Genomic DNA, 20,718 nt, shown 5'->3' with positions numbered 1-20,718 from the left:
ACTTTTAATTCTAATAATGGCTTGAATTCTAACTCGAAATCGAAGACTAACTCGAAGTTTAACTCGAACAGTAACCCGAACTTTAATTTGAACACTAACTCGATGGATGGCCACACTCATCCAAGGCTCATAAAACATGGAAATCTATTTAAAAATAGAACTAGTTTTTCAAAATTGGTCACGTGGTTTTACCTCATCAAGTAATGTGATAACCACATCAAAAAATGACAGGACCACATCAAATACTGAAACAAACACATCATGTAGTTTAAAATCGTCATTAAAACATCATTACGTAATGTTAAAGCCATATAAAGAATTGGCAAATCATCATTACGAAATAACAAAACCACATCATGTAATGAAACAACTACATTACGTTAAGTCACATACACATCAAGTAATGTTAAAATCACATTACCTAATGACACATCCACATTAGATAATGGTGAAACCATATCGAGTAATGACAAGACCATATTAAGTAATGACAAAACTATATCAAGTCAATACGAAACCATATCGTGTAATATCGAAATATCATTAAGTAATGACTATTCCATATTGAGTTATATCAAAACATCATTACTTAATGTCAAAACCATATTATGTAAAGGCAAAATATCATCAAGTAATAATAAAACAACATAACGTAATATCAGAGTTCCACATAAGACAGCTTTGGCGTTCCATACCGTATAGTCAGCTATAAAAGGCCACGACATGAAAAATTGTGAAACAATTCAAACAAAAAACCAACAGTCTGATTTATGTCAAAACAATAAACGAAAATCAGATAAAACAGAATGTTCAGTTACAAGGTGACCACTTTTTGACAAATTTAACATAGATGATAATGAATAAAAAAGATGCAATTTATACTTTAAAAAAACAGCAACCTAACAACAGGTAATTTAAATCGATTTTCAGTTCAAATCTCACCACTTTTCACGTGCAGAGAGCGGGATTAAAATTATTTCATCACTACAGTGAAGTATCTATAATACTAAAGGAATGAATTTGCTGGATTTTCAGATAAAAAAAAACAGGTGGCTTTAAATGAAAGAGGTATGATTCTGTACGTTATTCCCGCATAAGATAATAAGCTCTAAAAGGCAAAAACGTTTTCCTCATAAATTTGTAAATGCAATTTTGTATGCACTTATGACATTTATTTTTTCCCAACAATCGAAAATTCAAAAATGCTTGACGTCACAAATATTCAGATGCAAACGCGTATCAAATTTAGTATAAACGTTGTTTACTCTGCAAATTTTACCCTTTGAAATTCGTTTGTATTCCGTGTAATCAATCGTTACTGACAATAAACAAAGCAAGGCTTCATTCTAAAACGAGGATTTTGATGTGATTAGAATTGTTCCCCTTTGCCCAGTTTAACGGAAAATTTCAAACATACGAGATATCGAACGATTTGTAGAAAAAAAGAAATAAATATAACGATAATGATTTATATCCAAACACAGAAGTACTTTAAACCTTATGTCTATATATAACGGATTGTTTTGTGGAGTTCATTTGCCTCATATGTCATCTATAAATAAGTTAAATGAAATTGATTCAGATCTTGAGATTGCGTTTGAATTTTTATTTTTTTTTTTCATTATAGTTTTCTCCATCGTATAAAGCCCCTCCAACTTTGATGAAATGGGAGTTGAAATTACCAGAAGATTTTTTTTTTGTGGAGGGAATATGAGGTCAGATTTGTTATGGGCTACTACAAAAACCGACCGAGAAATAATCATGTGATCAAAACAATTAAAAAATCTATCAGTATTGTAATTATCAAAATGTTTTTCTTACTGGGTTTTTGTTTGATTCTCACATTGGACTTAGGATTTGATTTTGCCTTTTTTACAAATGAATCTGAAACAGCATCTTCATTGTCCAATAAGACTATTTTATTGAGAAAAAAGTTACTAAAATAATTATGTTTGGGTTGCTGTCTCCTTGACGTATACCCCACATCTCTTTAGATGGATAAAATATCGATGTCTCCTGGTATAAACTATCGGAGGTCTTTAAAAGACAAACGATGACCGCTGAAATTCATTCAAATAATGAAATTCATGTAAAATAAGCAGGACGTCCACAGCCTAGACTTCCCTTTTTTTCCTCAAAATAACTGTGATGTCGCAGTACTCATCTTTATTCATAAATATGTCGTTCATATAACCTCTCATCCGTATAAGCAAAACATTAGGATGAAATAAATTTTTTTTTTCATGACTGACAGTCTGGCTGATTGTACATTTTGTACTATAGTATGGTATCTGCATCAGATGAAGAAACATCATAATTTTATCATATAACGAGTAAAAAATTCGATGTTCAGACGTCGAAGTCAGAGTCAGATTGTCGAAACTCGTACGTACGTTGAATAAAATACCCAGTTCTTAGTCAAATTCAAAGTTAATATGTAACAGATATAACTGAACTGTGGAGAAACAATCTATGTTAGTCGATCAAAGATGAAGTCAAATAAACAAATCGTTTATTTCAACGAAATGGGGATGGATCTGTAAAATCATTCCTCACTATTGAGAACTGTAAGAGGAAGAATCAAATTTCTAACTTACTTAAATGTAAGGACTAAATTATGGCGTTTACATCCAGACAACATTTTACAGAATAAAACAGTTATAAAAATATTCAAAACGGTTCTTTTTAGAGTAACACAATCATTTTCAACATTGTTGACTACGAAAGATGGTGAGATATTGTATATATATATATTTCCAATTCCTCGGATCTGAGACTTATTATGAAGTAATCGTTAAACTTTTTATAGAAAGCTCATGTATTTCGCTTGATATTATTTTGTATTTCACGCTAAAACATTGAAAAATGGTTAATCAAGATTCAGGCATCGATTTTGTAATTTTTGTAGGCATTACAGTTGTGAAACGATAGCTCTTTATCCGATTGAAGCCAATTTCTTAAGATTTTGACTATGAAAGAGACTGAAAACCACCGTATCCCGTTTTACTCCCGCCTCTAGGGAAACAGGGTCACATAAATATTCGGTTTCAAATATTAAATGAGCTGGTCAAATTTAGAACACTAAGTACCATTTGATTTTACTATTCGGTTATTTTGTGGACCCATAACTTATGCGTCGGTGATAATGTATAAATTTGTCTGAATTCATCAATGTACGTCTTAGTAACACGACACATTTTAAACATTATGCAAAACTTGTTAACATATTTTAGTTTTGATGAGTCAAGCTCTTTCCAACTGATATACCACAAATATTCTACTAGGAGAGGTCTAGAACCACCCATGCTAGCTTTCAGTCACCGCGAGTATTCTTTTATCGATACTTTGTATCTATTGTTTTTATGTTAGTTGGTTTGTTTGTGCTTCACACCGATCTATTGAGTAAAGCCATTTTAACTGAATTTTAAAGTTTGTTCTTATTTTGTGCTGTAACACCACTGTCCAAAGTTAGGGGGCGGGTTTTGACTGATAATAGAAAATTATAATATATATAACATATATGGGGTATCCATCCATGACACAAAATCAGTTCATGCACAGCAAAAAAAAACACACAGAAAGCAAAGGAACCGCGCTTTTATTGTTGTTCTTCATTAACATGTTTAACCCCGCCACAATCTTTATGTGCCTGTCCCAAGTCAAGAGATTGTAATTCAGTGGTTGTCGTTGGTTCGCGGTGACCTATATCTACTTTTATCTTCGTCATTTGAACTCTTGTGGATAGTTGTCTCATTGGCATTCATATCACATCTCCTTTTTTATATATACATGTCTGTGCTAACATTGTATGTTTGGATCGATACAACATGTGCACCTGGGCGTTGACTTGTTGGATTGTTCCACCATGTTTACATTGGCTTGGACATGTTTTATCTATCCAAATATACCAATGCCGGTGTCCATGCAATTTATAAGATGTGGCAAACAATAATATCTACAAATATACGATATATTTTACGAATGTACGTGTTACGTACTACAGTATTATCAAACTGGTTAAATGCATTGGTTTCGTGCCTTGAAAAGTACTTTATGTTATATAGAAAGTCCAAATAACTGTCCATTCCTGGTAAATAATGGAGCGGAGGCCCGTAGGGCCGACGCCCATTATTTCCCAGGAATGGACAGTTATTTGGACTTTCGCTAACTTAAAATACACCTTGAATATTAAAAACGAATCCTCAGATTATATCATTTTAAAGAATTTTATTTAATTTTTTAATGGTTCTCTTTTCATTTTATTTCAAGATTAACGCCGTTTATTTGCACTGTCGATATAACTGTTATATTTGCCACTGGACATATAACAACAGTGAAAATGAATTCGATTATGTTACGCGTTTCTGTTGAAAATTGATTAAAAACCCCGCCCAATGTTTAACACAAGCAATAGCAATACAAGCAAACTGAAAGTATGTTTCATTCTTCCCTATTATCAGTAAGGAAGCAAAAAAGTTTTAGAAACAAAAATACGCATGATTAAAAACATTTCTGGATTCCGTTTTGTAAGTTCGCAATACCCTTTCGTTGACAGAAAACAACGTATATGATAAAGGTAATGTTATATAATTATACTTATTTTACAGATTTAAAAAGAAGTATTATTCAGAAGATGATGGTAGCAATGTATCATACCAGGAAGACATGACGAAGCAAACTGTACTTTTGAACCTATCTATAAACAAAAAGAGGCCGGTTTTTTATATTACAAAAATATATCTTTTTGTTTATAATAGTATTATTATAAAAACAAAACAACAAATCGACAATCTACCCATATAAAAAAGTTCGAATTAGCACATTAGTACATTTAAGACAAATGTACTCACGATAAATAAGATAAGCATGCTACATGATGAAAGGGTATGATTTCAAGATTCTTAGAGTTTTCCTTACATTTCGGGGTCGATCTGAAGTTATCCCATTGTTATTGAAAACATGCTAGAAGATATCAAGGAGGCAACGTAAAACCATAAGCCAGGAAAAGTTGACAAAACCATTGTCAATAGGACTTTCAAGATGAACAACACTCCATGAAAACTTTTCGTAAAAATAAAGACTGAGCCACACGAACCCAAAAAAAAGGGGTTGAACTCCGTAATTTTCTTTTTTTTTTTTTTTATTTTTCATTAGTGAAAAACGTTGAGTTATTCGTGTTATTCCGATAAGAACAATGTTATTTAATTCTAAGATCTAAGACTTCAGCCGTATCATTAAGAACTGTCAATCATTGTAGTTCTAATCTGTGAAGGTTCGATTTCATTTAATTGTAGCTCATTTTTAACGTGCTACTAATATTTACTATAAAAGAACTAGAGGAACTATTAAACATTGATTTTACCTAGTTTAATTCTTATAACAATTTCATTCAATGACAAAAACTCTTCTCAATCCTCTAAAAATTGTACAATGGCATTATAAAAATAGGGAGATGGAGTATGATTACCAATGATCCACTAAATTCAAATAAAGTGGCTGTAAGCACTTATAGGCAACCGTACGGCTTTCAACAATGAGAAAACCCTATACCGTATAGTCGGCTATAAAATGCCCCGACATGAAAAATATGAAACAATTCAATTGAGAAAACTAACGGCCTAATTTATAACAAAACAATTTACGAAAAAACAAATATGACAGACATGAACCAACGACAACCACTGAACTACAAATTTCTGACTTAGGACAGGCACATAAAGAATATGACGGGGTTAGACATGTTTGTGAGCGCTCAACTTTCCCCCTAACCTTAGAAAATGGTGTAACAGCACAACATAAGAACAAACTATAAAAAATCAGTTGAAAAAGACTTACAGGTAACTCATCAGATCGATGCTTATTTGTTTTCACTATAAGCTATTTTAACGTAACAAAAATATGTGTCAGTGTAATTGTATGCATCTCCAATAGTTACATGGTTGTTAATAGTTTTTCATCTTTTTTAATGATTCTGTTATCAATTTGGTTTGATTTGTACATTATATTACGGGAGATAACCGCGTTACACAAACTGGCAAAGAAACAACTCCTCAAATTAAAAATACATTGACGTTTGTGTTTCTAAAACTCTATTGGCCAAATTTGTACAAAGAAGATTGGGCAGATGAATGTATGGATGTATTGATTGATAGATTGCTGTTTATTGTCCACTGGAAAATATCGCAAGCAATATGAATATAACCCTGATCTGTTCTAGATTGACACGGCGAGTTCGGTTTTTAATGAGTTACTTTACAAGGTATTTTACCTACCTGTTCCGACTCGGGCGGATCATTCAAATGACACTTTGGTGTCAATATACGATCTTCAATAACTGTTTGGTACCATTGTTTAAAATTGTTGGAACCACAATCCCGACCTCTTTTCTTCGAATGTGGCATACCAAATTAAACATATCAACGAGTTGGTACTTACATCAGCAACACGACGGGTGCACATGTGTAGCAGAATCTGCTTACCTATCTAGAGCGCCTGACATCACTCCAATTTTTGGTGGGGTTCGTGTTGTTTAATCTTTAGTTTTCTTTGTTGTGTTTTTTATACTGCTGTTTGTCTTTTGATCCTTTTTTTTTTGTCATGGCATTGTCATTTTGTTTCTACTTATGTGTTTGAAAATTCATTTGATATTTTTGTCCTCACTTGAGTCAAGCTCTATATCGACCCGATTCTACAAAAGTTGATACGACAGAATATCTTCCGTTAAAACAACATTTTTAAATGGAGAGAAGAAAACAATTAAATATAAGACTAATGAAGTTCCTGGCATGAAATAGGCACATGAACATGTTGCAGGTTTAAAATTAATTATGCACCTACTTGTAAATTGTTGACCAATATTCTCCCTGAACCGGTAACAAAATAAGGAATAGGGCGATATGATCTTAAAGTGCTGATTAATCTTCTAAAATCAGAGGTTTTCATGAAAAACATAATATAATAAGTTTGTTGCATTTATTTTGTTTTTCTATTCATCGATCCGACACTTTTAGAGTATAAACCGAAAGGCATAAAGGCCAATCATCATAAGAACTTTAATCTTTAATATTGATTTCAACAAAACAAACAAATTATATAACCAAGTTCTCTCTTATTGCTAAACTCGTTTTTAACTTTTGTTGGACGTGCATGAGCTCCAGGGTCTTGGTAGCCGAAATTTTTTTCGTTCGTAAACGTAAAATTTCTCTAAGCCTCTGTCGAAAAGAGGAACTCATTGTCATAAATATAAAGAAATTTGACAAAAATCCCATGTAAACGATTAGATTGAGGATTGTGGCGGATATAAATCTGCTTTCTATATCTAAGTCGGATGTTGTTGGGTCCGGTTCTACGATTATCCATGTATAGACAACAGCAAATGGTAATTCCGTAACCAAGAAGCATACCAAAATAATAATTATCGTTTTATTAGTTCTCTCTATGTATCTAAATTTACGTCTCTTTGAAGCTGTCTCTGTTTGGAGTCTTAGCATTTCCTTCTTTGCTTCTTTAAGCTTACAAATTAACAAAACAGTGACCACTGTAAGAATGCAACAGGGCAGTATTGTTCCTATGGTATCTTTCATCCATGTTACAACTAAGTTTTCTTTTTCTGTTGTATCCCGTCCACTGCACACACAAATATCACCGATGAATTCATTGTCTTCGATATTGAATAATGTAATCGAACGGTATATTTTGCTGTGTAAAGTAGGTATGATATTTATTGAAGCAGAAATTATGACTATGAAAACTATTCCCAGAATTGAATTGTTCATGGTTGCAATCCTTCGACCACTGAATAACATAGTCACCACGATAAGACGATGTATTGCTAATGTTGTTGTCAGCCATTTTGAAATGCAATGAAACATAGAGGCTAAATAATAAGAAAGATCGTGGAAAATACAAAACGGATACTTCATAACTTTGAAATTGTTTTCAAATCCATAGACAAGAATAAATGTTGGACTAATAACTAATACTCCTAAACTGTCTGAAAGCGCTAGTGCAGTCAGTAGAATATTTGTTGGTGATTTTCTGTTTGTTGTCATGAACACGGTAATAGCCAATGAGTTTAGAACCAACAAAGCTAATGCTACGGTGGGAATAACGTACCCATAAATAGGGTTTGACAAATTTCCTGATTTGTTATACGTAAAACATAGCTGAGGATGATATTCTGAATCGTTGTCACCGTTTATATACAATAAGTTGCTTAAATTGGAGGAGTAAAAGAATACATTGTTCCTTTTCATCATTGAGATTTGTCTCTTTGGTAAACCGTTAATTCACCAACTTTATATCTTACTATCGCTTGTCCAACGAATTTCCATGGTTCTATATCACTGGATTATCTAACATGAAAAAGGTTCAACTTTAGATGTTTTAGATACTGTAGTATATCAAATTTAACTCAATTTACACTTATAATATATTCTTATATTCCAAAGCTATAGAGCGAACAAAATGCTTTACACTTATCAATCAATTATTATTGTCAATGGTCAATATTTGGTAGAAAACGGACCTCTGCAAATGTAGTTTTACTACATACGGAGCGATCTGCTTAAAGTTTAGAACATTATATCATATTCCATATCCCGCTTGTATATAAATATTCCGAAATTTTTTTTTATAAGTCCGTTCAATTTAATATCACTGAATTTCTAAAAGTTTATTGATTGAAAGCTATGTTTTAATAAAATACGAAGTGTTTTACATGCTTTTAAGCTTTTAATATTTTCAGTTATTTGAATCAGAACGTGATTTTAAAAGTCTTTTAAAAGTAAAGTAGAAATACTCACGCAAACATTCGAATTTTACCTTCTTTATGGTATAATTAGTTGTTTAACAATCAGTTAACCCCATTGTGTTGTAACTGTCATGGGCTAACAAAATTTGAGTGATGATTTATATCTCCAAAATAGAAACATGTAAAATGAAATGACTTCATTTTGGACATGATACCGCATGACACCTAGTATTCCTGGTATTACAAAAACGGAGCTATTTCTACTTACAACAAGTGTGCATTGTTCCGGGAGTTTATTTTCTGTCGTTGATTCCTTTTTCTTTGTGTAACACTCTTACGCAAATAATAACGTTAGAACATGGACACTTGTTATCTTTTTGGTTTAATATTTTTTGATACAAAGAACAAATGAATACAAGTAGCAGTGCTATAAAATTTGTATTACACCATTTTTTAATTATCAGGGCAGACAACATATCTAACAGAATTTACGTTAGAAAAGTATTGACAGTAGAGACTAAACTTTGATCTCGTCATCTGAACGTACGCTTTTCACTCACTCCCGTTGGGTGATAAAGGCCAGCAGTACTGGGACTTGCAATTCGAACAATTCTGCAATTTCAAAATATGTTATCTATTAAAAACTCTAATAAAGAGCCATGGTGTAATGTTGCCTTTTAAATTTTGCTTTACTTATTTTCAAAAGGAGCGTTCGAAAAGACGAAAGCAAGTTCGGATAAAAACAAATATTTGAAGTGCTGGACTTTAATCAACGTTTCAGTGCTCTCCAGTACTGACAGTCCTGCTTTTTTTACATCTTTAATTTTATACGACTATGAATTTTTTTTCGGCAACAAAGTATCTTAAAACACATAATAAAGTTTATGCATTTAATATATCATTATTATTTGATATTCTGTCACAATCTTCATTAATATGCATGAAATATTTTCCACTGGACATTTAGCATACAACAATCAATGAACATATAACATAACTCGTGAAAAAGGTTCACATTGTTTCATGGCTAAGAGTTTTAGATATCGAAACGCAGAAAACCCGATAATCTGTTTGTCGGTGACATCTCAGACATTTTATAGTCACTAATAATTACAATTGCTCCGGTCTCAAGGCCGTGATACGAAAATTACGAAACGACTGAGCAGGGTGATTGATAATGGCGAAGGCCAGGACGAAAAGCGTGACATATTTACCATTGGACGTTTAGCCTACAACAATCAACCAATCTATGACATTACGGATAATTTACAGTGACAGTGCTATCAGATTTATAATATTTTTACAGCCGAAAGCAGACAAAAAATTAAGAGTAATGTGACAAAATTTACGGAAAAGATATATATGGACAGTAGCAAGACCGAATTGATCTTGTCATCTAAACGTTCGGTTTAAAGCAACTCCCAGGAGATATAAAAGACAGCACAACTGGACTGTGATTTTCTTACCAACCATGTAATTCAAAACTAATACAGTATAAAATATTTCGGAGCGAAAGTATACGGATAACAAATTCAAATATTTTGCAAACTTTTGTTTGTTATATTTAAAAAATATTATAAAGAGCCAATTACATATTGATTCATTGTTTTTTTTTAAATTCAGAATCGATTATTTTTCATCTGCGCAGTTATCAAGTACGAAGAAGACGAAATACGTAAACGTATAAATAACGTATTTTTCAATCAAACTAAGTAATAAAAAATATTACGTTCTCCGAGTTCATTTTACAGATTGTTTAATATCTACGGTTTTCAAACCCTTTATATTGCGTGTTTAAATCTGAAAGAATTGGTTCATTTTGTATTTAAAGGTACCAGGGCAACGAAGTTTGACTGTGTGATATATGCATATATATATAGTTGTTAAGTGTGAAGAGCTGTAAAAAGAATGAAATAAGGAAATGTGGTATATAGATGCCAATGAGGCAACTATCCAACAGAGTCCAAATGACGTGGATTAAAGCAATAATATGTCACCGTACGGCCTTCAACAATACAACAAAACCCACACCGTATTATGGAACGCCACAGCTGTCTTATGTGGAACTCTGATATTACGTTATGTTGTTTTATTATTACTTGATGATATTTTGTCTTTACATAATATGGTTTTGACATTAAGTAATGATGTTTTGATATAACTCAATATGGAATAGTCATTACTTAAGGATATTTCGATATTACACGATATGGTTTCGTATTGACTTGATATAGTTTTGTCATTACTCGATATGGTTTCACCATTATTAAATGTGGTTGTGTCATTAGGCAATGTGGTTTTAACATTACTTGATGTGTATGTGACTTAACGTAATGTAGTTGTTTCATTACATGATGTGGTTTTGTTATTTCGTAATGATGATTTGCCAATTCTTTATATGGCTTTAACATTTCGTAATGATGTTTCAAAATTTGACGATTTTACACTACATGATGTGTTTGTTTCAGTATTTGATTTGGTCCTGTCATTCTTTGATGTGGTTATCACATTACTTGATGAGGTAAAACCACGTGACAATTTCGGAAAAAAATATGTTCTATTTTTAACCGATTTCCATATGTCGTTTGTTTAATGTGCTTTGGATGAGTATCGCTATCCATTGAGTTAAAGTTCAAATTAAAGTTTGAGTTGTTGTTCAGAGTTATTTGGTATGACAAAGGGGATCGGCAGACAAAAATAAAAAAAGTACTAAAAAATTAACAGTATTTCGGACATAAGGGGGATATCCCCAAACCACTTGGTCCTGTCGTTTTTTTTCCATTGTTCTTAAAAACGTATCAATCGTATCATATTCGTTGACGTATACGCATCTGCATATATACCAAAAAATATTATGTGATCCCGAGTTTAAGACTATTATACGTTGAGCTTCATTTTTTTTTTATCAAATTGGATCCTATTCAAAACAATCAAACACAAACTTTCAATATTTGCGATGATGGTGTTTTGCAAAAAAGGGCGTCTATCAACGACTCCTGCATGCTCTCGGAAAGGAGCGAATGTGGGGCAGTGACACGAATCCTTTTATAAAACGCGAAAATATATTGCAAGTTCTTACCTGAATAACACAAAAAAATCAAATGTACTATTTATATACATGTAAGAACTATTAATATTGCAAATATGAGTAAAAGATACATAACTGTTTTCATATGTAATATAATACTATAATTTTGAAAATAAAACATACTGAGCATCGCTCTATTTGTCAAACAACAAGTTTGGTTCTACGATCGCACAAGTTATCACATAAACAAACGATTTTAACTGTACTAACCTTTGAATATTAAAAGTCGGATTACATGTTCACAAAAATCGATATTTCCTAATTGTTTCACGTGAAAAATATATATCAATCACGCGAGTAGATTTCACACTGTCATAATCCTGACAAAAGATGTCTATCTCTGATTTATACTTAGAAAACATGTTTTATATATCTTTGAAATGTATGTCAATAATATCATACACATTGTATGTACACATCGTAAGTGCATGCGTTTCATATCCATCTTCCCATGTAGTAAACGACATTTAAATCATATGAAATTGAAGCAAACACATTCAAGACGTTTTCCAAAAATTAAGTCAGATACACAATTATATACTAGCATTAGAAATTAATCAGTTGCCCATCTGCATTATTGAAAGTATATCATGATACAATTAAAGCTCGGGATAACATACTGTTTTTTGGTATATCTGCAGATGCGTATACGTCAACGTATATGATACGGTAGATACGTCTCTAAATGACCGACCTCTAGTTGGAAGTAGTATTATAATAAATTCGTAAAAGATTCCACGGAACACTGTATCTCGCCTGATATTGCTGCTGTCAGTGTAAAAGCGTAATGTTGACTGCATTTATCGGTAAAAACAAAATTTAAAAAACAAAGTTTTTCTGTAGATGCTTTCTTTATCTTGATCTTGAAAAATAACTCCTATACAAGTTTTATAACAATTCATGGAGGTTTACAAATTTATCATGTCAAAACAATTTAATTCGGTAATACATTGTTGTATTTAATGTCAAAAAAAAACTTATATAAAAATAAGAAAAATGTAGTATGATTGCTAATGAGACAACTCTCAACCACATACCAAATGACGTAGAAGTTAACAACTATATGTGACTGTATAGTCTTCAACAGTGAGCAAAACCCATACCACATAGTAAGCTATAAAAGGTCCCGAAATGAAAAATGTAAAAACAATTCAAACGAGAAACCTAACGATCTAAATGATGAAGACGCCGACGCCACTACCGACGACGGAATATAGGTTTGTTGTGTCTCACTGCCGCTACATTAATATCGCAGGCTCGACACAAATCAAAAGACTTGTACTTTATTGTCAACAAATGAGACACTTTAAATCAACTCACATTAAAGTTACAGGGAAATGGGGGGATCGGACTAAGCGACAATTAAAGCATCAATTCTATAGAATAAGAATTCTCTGATTTTTTTTAGCTTGTATAATCATTTGAACATATACGAATATCAATCTTTTATTTTTATAAATTGCATTCTCTGATATACCTCGCACTAATTGAAAAAACAAATATCTGTTTCACAGGTGACGACGGATATGTTCCAGTTGTTGTAACCACAATCCTGTCATCTTTTCCTCGAATGTGAACTACCAAAACCAAATCACTGGGTTTGTACTTCCACGAATTACACGACGGGTGCCATACGTTGAGCAAAATCTGCTTACCCTTTCGGAGCACTACGAAGTCATACCGATCTATTGAGTTAAGCCAATTGAAACTGTTTTTTACATTTTTTTCTTATGTTGTGCTGTTACACTACAGTCCGAGATTATGTTAGGGTTTAGCGCTCACATACATGTTAAACTCCGCCACGTGCACTTTCTTTATGTGCCTGTCCCAAGCCAGGAGCCTGTAGTTCAATGGTTGTCGTTGTTTCATGTGTGTCATATTTGTTTTTCGTAGATTGTTTAGTTATAAATTAGATCGTTAGTTTTCTCGTTTGAATTGTTTCACATTTTCACGTGGTGGCCTTTTGTAGCCGACTATACGGTGTGTTGAAGGCTGTACGGTTGCCTATGATTGCTTACATCCACTGCATTTAAACTCTGGTGGATAGTTGTCTCATTGGCAATCACACCACATCTAACTTTATTTCAATTTCTATGTTGTGTTTTGTATACTGTAACATTGTTTATCTTTTGTACGCATACCCCTTAGCCCTCTTTTCGGAAGCCCGAGCAAAAGCCCTTAATCCGCTATAGAAAATTTAAATACGAACTCATATTAGATAACTCGAATTTCAACTCGAAATCTTAATCTAAATGAGACTCAAATTCGAGTCTAACTCGAACTCTTCCTCAAAAGGTGACTCAAATTCGAAGTTGAAGTCGAATTGTAACTCGAACTCTACCTTTAAATGTGACTCAAATTCGAAGTTCAACTCGAAACTCAATGCTAACTTTAACTTTTAATTCTAATCATGGCTTGAATTCTAACTCGAAATCGAAGACTAACTCGAAGTTTAACTCGAACAGTAACCCGAACTTTAATTTGAACACTAACTCGATGGATGGCCACACTCATCCAAGGCTCATAAAACATGGAAATCTATTTAAAAATAGAACTAGTTTTTCAAAATTGGTCACGTGGTTTTACCTCATCAAGTAATGTGATAACCACATCAAAAAATGACAGGACCACATCAAATACTGAAACAAACACATCATGTAGTTTAAAATCGTCAAATTTTGAAACATCATTACGTAATGTTAAAGCCATATAAAGAATTGGCAAATCATCATTACGAAATAACAAAACCACACCATGTAATGAAACAACTACATTACGTTAAGTCACATACACATCAAGTAATGTTAAAATCACATTACCTAATGACGCATCCACATTAAATAATGGTGAAACCATATCGAGTAATGACAAGACCATATTAAGTAATGACAAAACTATATCAAGTCAATACGAAACCATATCGTGTAATATCGAAATATCATTAAGTAATGACTATTCCATATTGAGTTATATCAAAACATCATTACTTAATGTCAAAACCATATTATGTAAAGGCAAAATATCATCAAGTAATAATAAAACAACATAACGTAATATCAGAGTTCCACATAAGACAGCTTTGGCGTTCCATACCGTATAGTCAGCTATAAAAGGCCACGACATGAAAAATTGTGAAACAATTCAAACAAAAAACCAACAGTCTGATTTATGTCAAAACAATAAACGAAAATCAGATAAAACAGAATGTTCAGTTACAAGGTGACCACTTTTTGACAAATTTAACATAGATGATAATGAATAAAAAAGATGCAATTTATACTTTAATAAAACAGCAACCTAACAACAGGTAATTTAAATCGATTTTCAGTTCAAATCTCACCACTTTTCACGTGCAGAGAGCGGGATTAAAATTATTTCATCACTACAGTGAAGTATCTATAATACTAAAGGAATGACTTTGCTGGATTTTCAGATAAAAAAAACAGGTGGCTTTAAATGAAAGAGGTATGATTCTGTACGTTATTCCCGCATAAGATAATAAGCTCTAAAAGGCAAAAACGTTTTCCTCATAAATTTGTAAATGCAATTTTGTATGTACTTATGACATTTATTTTTTCCCAACAATCGAAAATTCAAAAATGCTTGACGTCACAAATATTCAGATGCAAACGCGTATCCAATTTAGTATAAACGTTGTTTACTCTGCAAATTTTACCCTTTGAAATTCGTTTGTATTCCGTGTAATCACTCGTTACTGACAATAAACAAAGCAAGGCTTCATTCTAAAACGAGGATTTTGATGTGATTAGAATTGTTCCCCTTTGCCCAGTTTAACGGAAAATTTCAAACATACGAGATATCGAACGATTTGTAGAAAAAAAGAAATAAATATAACGATAATGATTTATATCCAAACACAGAAGTACTTTAAACCTTATGTCTATATATAACGGATTGTTTTGTGGAGTTCATTTGCCTCATATGTCATCTATAAATAAGTTAAATGAAATTGATTCAGATCCTGAGATTGCGTTTGAATTTTTATTTTTTTTTCATTATAGTTTTCTCCATCGTATAAAGCCCCTCCAACTTTGATGAAATGGGAGTTGAAATTACCAGAAGATTTTTTTTTTGTGGCGGGAATATGAGGTCAGATTTGTTATGGGCTACTACAAAAACCGACCGAGAAATAATCATGTGACCAAAACAATTAAAAAATCTATCAGTATTGTAATTATCAAAATGTTTTTCTTACTGGGTTTTTGTTTGATTCTCACATTGGACTTAGGATTTGATTTTGCCTTTTTTACAAATGAATCTGAAACAGCATCTTCATTGTCCAATAAGACTATTTTATTGAGAAAAAAATTACAAAAATAATTATGTTTGGGTTGCTGTCTCCTTGACGTATACCCCACATCTCTTTAGATAGATAAAATATCGATATCTCCTGGTATAAACTATCGGAGGTCTTTAAAAGACAAACGATGACCGCTGAAATTCATTCAAATAATGAAATTCATGTAAAATAAGCAGGACGTCCACAGACTAGACTTCCCTTTTTTTTTCCTCAAAATAACTGTGATGTCGCAGTTCTCATCTTTATTCATAAATATGTCGTTCATATAACCTCTCATCCGTATAAGCAAAAAATTAGGATGAAATAAATATTTTTTTTTCATGACTGACAGTCTGGCTGATTGTACATTTTGTACTATAGTATGGTATCAGCATCAGACGACGAAACATCATAATTTTATCATATAAGGAGTAAAAAATTCGATGTTCAGACGTCGAAGTCAGAGTCAGATTGTCGAAACTCGTACGTACGTAGAATAAAATAGCCAGTTCTAAGTCAAATTCAAAGTTAATATGTAACAGATATAACTGAACTGTGGAGAAACAATCCATTTCAGTCGACCAAAGATGAAGTCAAATAAACAAATCGTTTATTTCAACGAAATGAGGATGGATCTGTAAAATCATTCCTCACTATTGAGAACTGTAAGAGGAAGAATCAAATTTCTAACTTACTTAAATGTAAGGACTAAATTATGGCGTTTACATCCAGACAACATTTTACAGAATAAAACAGTTATAAAAATATTCAAAACGGTTCTTTTTAGAGTAACACAATCATTTTCAACATTGTTGACTACGAAAGATGGTGAGATATTGTATAGATATATATTTCCAATTCCTCGGATCTGAGACTTATTATGAAGTAATCGTTAAACTTTTTATAGAAAACTCATGTATTTCGCTTGATATTATTTTGTATTTCACGCTAAAACATTGAAAAATGGTTAATCAAGATTCATGCATCGATTTTGTAATTTTTTTAGGCATTACAGTTGTGAAACGATAGCTCTTTATCCGATTGAAGCCAATTTCTTAAGATTTTGACTATGAAAGAGACTGAAAACCACCGTATCCCCTTTTACTCCCGCCTCTTGGGAAACAGGGTCACATAAATATTCGGTTTCAAATATTAAATGAGCTGGTCAAATTTAGAACACTAAGTACCATTTGATTTTACTATTCGGTTATTTTGTGGACCCATAACTTATGCGTCAGTGATAATGTATAAATTTGTCTGAATTCATCAATGTACGTCTTAGTAACACGACACATTTTAAACATTATGCAAAACTTTTTAACATATTTAAGTTTTGATGAGTCAAGCTCTTTCCAACTGATATACCACAAATATTCTACTAGGAGAGATCTAGAACCACCCAAGCTAGCTTTCAGTCACCGCGAGTATTCTTTTATCGATACTTTGTATCTATTGTTTTTATGTTAGTTGGTTTGTTTGTGCTTCACACCGATCTATTGAGTAAAGCCATTTTAACTGAATTTTACAGTTTGTTCTTATTTTGTGCTGTAACACCACTGTCCAAAGTTAGGGGGCGGGTTTTACGCTGATAATAGAAAATTATAATATATATAACATATATGGGGTATCCATCCATGACACAAAATCAGTTCATGCACAGCAAAAAAAAACACACAGAAAGCAAAGGAACCGCGATTTTATTGCTGTTCTTCATTAACATGTTTAACCCCGCCACAATCTTTATGTGCCTGTCCCAAGTCAAGAGATTGTAATTCAGTGGTTGTCGTTGGTTCGCGGTGACCTATATCTACTTTTATCTTCGTCATTTGAACTCTTGTGGATAGTTGTCTCATTGGCATTCATATCACATCTCCTTTTTTATATATACATGTCTGTGCTAACATTGTATGTTTGGATCGATACAACATGTGCACCTGGGCGTTGACTTGTTGGATAGTTCCACCATGTTTACATTGGCTTGGACATGTTTGATCTATCCAAATATACCAATGCCGGTGTCCATGCAATTTATAAGATGTGGCAAATAATAATCTACAAATATACGATATATTTTACGAATGTACGTGTTACGTACTACAGTATTATCAAACTGGTTAAATGCATTGGTTTCGTGCCTTGAAAAGTACTTTATGTTATAGAGAAAGTCCAAATAACTGTCCATTCCTGGTAAATAATGGAGCGGAGGCCCGTAGGGCCGACGCCCATTATTTCCCAGGAATGGACAGTTATTTGGACTTTCGCTAACTTAAAATACACCTTGAATATTAAAAACGAATCCTCAGATTATATCATTTTAAAGAATTTTATTTAATTTTGTAATGGTTCTCTTTTCATTTTATTTCAAGATTAACGCCGTTTATTTGCACTGTCGATATAACTGTTATATTTGCCACTGGACATATAACAACAGTGAAAATGAATTCGATTATGTTACGCGTTTCTGTTGAAAATTGATTAAAAACCCCGCCCAATGTTTAACACAAGCAATAGCAATACAAGCAAACTGAAAGTATGTTTCATTCTTCCCTATTATCAGCAAGGAAGCAAAAAAGTTTTAGAAACAAAAATACGCATGATTAAAAACATTCCTGGATTCCGTTTTGTATGTATTTGACTTAAGTGGACAACAGTCTACCTTTTAATTTCATTTAAACATTTATTTCAAGATTAACGCCGTTTATTTGCAATGTCGATATAACTGTTATATTTGCCACTGGACATATAACAACAGTGAATGAATTCGATTATGTTACGCGTTTCTGTTGAACATAGATTAAAAACCCCGCCGAATATTTTATACAAGCCTTATTCAAATGTTATCCATACCCCTCAAATTTTATTCATAAGTACTATATTTAAATTATAATAACGAACAATCAAATAAAGTATCGAATACGCCATTTTGACCAATTTTAAAAGTTTCTTGGACTTTTTATTCTATTGAACCACAATATTATTGTAGAAACAATCCGAGTAATTTTTGTGTTTTAATTTATATATTATATAAAAATGCAACAAACGATTTTTGCTGTGCAAAATCAAAATATTTCAAGGAAATGATATCTTAAACGGTAAAATTAAAATCAAATCTTTATGTGAAATATATTTTCTCTTACTTTCATTATTGAATAATGTTAATGTGTTCAATATTACAATAGAATTCACTGACTCACACACAGTAAACACATTTGCTATTTTGTAGATGCACAGAAGAGGAATGGGACTCAATTGAAAATATTCGTGTTTACCCATTTGGATACTAAAAAATTCAGCCATGATTTGCATCGGAAAACAAATTGTGGATTATATTGTTGAATTTTAGTGAATACGATACTATATTTTACAAGATGGAATTACGACTCGGATATTTAGTGTTCATTGTATTACTACGATCCTAATTTTTTTTTAAATCCAGTATCAGTCGTTTCAGTAAGATTTAATTTTCATTCAATATCGCGTTTCGTCCTCTAGAATTATTCCCATGGGTGAACACTTTTTAAGAAAGTGCCCATGGAAATATCCAAAGGGCAAAACGTCCGGATGAATGAAGACGAACAATAGAAAATAACTCTCCATTCCTGAAAAAATAATGGAGAGTTTAAACAAAAGATTTACGTCACAGGTGTATTTTAATTTAACCTTTTCATTGTTTTTTTAAACGTTATCGCACTGACATATAACTTTTTATGTACTAGTATTAGATACATTACAAAGGTAACAAAGAAACAGTAACAACTGTTGCCGGATACTTTTTCATCACGAGTAGTCAGGTGAAGGTCTGAGGCGATAGCCGAGGACCTTGACCTGACTACAAGTGCAACAGAAATTATCAAATACAACAATGATATTGAGAATAAAATAAGTATATTGGCCATTTATAATATCCATATGCAGTTTTCTTTGAATAACCTATATGTTACTACCAGTCCAATTTGAGCTTAAAATTAGTAAGATAGTATTTGGACTTAAGCTTTATGTGTTTTTTATTGCTTGAAATAGATCATAGAATGAAATAAAGTGATGCTGAAGTCAGTATAGCAAGTTTGGTTCTGTTATAGGTGTAACACCACTAATTCGGCCCGGCCAGAAAGCACATACCAGAAAGTAGTACATATTTAACACAAAATAGTTCCTACGCATGAGTGTAACTTTCAAAATATGTAGAATATTTAGGTATTGTTGGTATCAAATGAAAGCTGAATGACTGGTGGTCATTGTAGAACACTTTTTGACTTATAATTTTGAATATTAAAAAAACTGCACCAAATTTTATAAAGAGGGTACTTTTTGCCTGTATGTCAGATCTGAAGTACCTGTTTTGGTACATCCGAAGTTCCGGGAACCAGTTCTTTCTTATATGCCATTAAAGGTATGTTGATTTTTCCAGTACAAGACACCGTAAAGTGTTGCTTTGACATGCAATGATTGTCACTTTATTTGAACTTGAAACAAAATAGCTGTGTCTACTTGAAATTGAGGAATTTAACATAGAAAGCAATGGGGCCATGAATTAGTGGTGTACTTCCAGAAAAACTATACGGCAGTTTGTTTCCGGCC

At 32.4% G+C, this 20,718-nt stretch overlaps 1 protein-coding gene across 1 annotated transcript; it reads right to left on the bottom strand.

Moving 5' to 3' along the window:
- Nucleotides 1-2,555: 2,555 nt before the first annotated feature.
- LOC127702003 (sex peptide receptor-like) lies at nucleotides 2,556-14,931 on the bottom strand. Its single transcript, XM_052205979.1, has 4 exons — nucleotides 14,916-14,931; nucleotides 9,517-9,545; nucleotides 7,918-8,165; nucleotides 2,556-2,565 (listed from the first exon to the last, which is right to left on the bottom strand). Exons 1-4 carry the CDS (start codon nucleotides 14,929-14,931, stop codon nucleotides 2,556-2,558), a joined length of 303 nt encoding a protein of 100 aa, XP_052061939.1.
- Nucleotides 14,932-20,718: the final 5,787 nt, after the last annotated feature.

Source organism: Mytilus californianus, unplaced genomic scaffold (assembly GCF_021869535.1).
Source record: "Mytilus californianus isolate M0D057914Y unplaced genomic scaffold, xbMytCali1.0.p SCAF_5, whole genome shotgun sequence".
Lineage (NCBI taxonomy): Eukaryota > Metazoa > Mollusca > Bivalvia > Mytilida > Mytilidae > Mytilus > Mytilus californianus.
This window is presented reverse-complemented; position numbering and strand designations above follow the sequence as displayed.

Bases quoted from the DNA above. Each gene is read 5' to 3' on its own strand.
- LOC127702003 (XM_052205979.1), bottom strand. The intron at 8,166-9,516 runs GTCCAGCACTTC...TATCATCCTCAG, and splicing joins GCACTGAAACGTTGATTAAA to CTATGTTTTACGTATAACAA.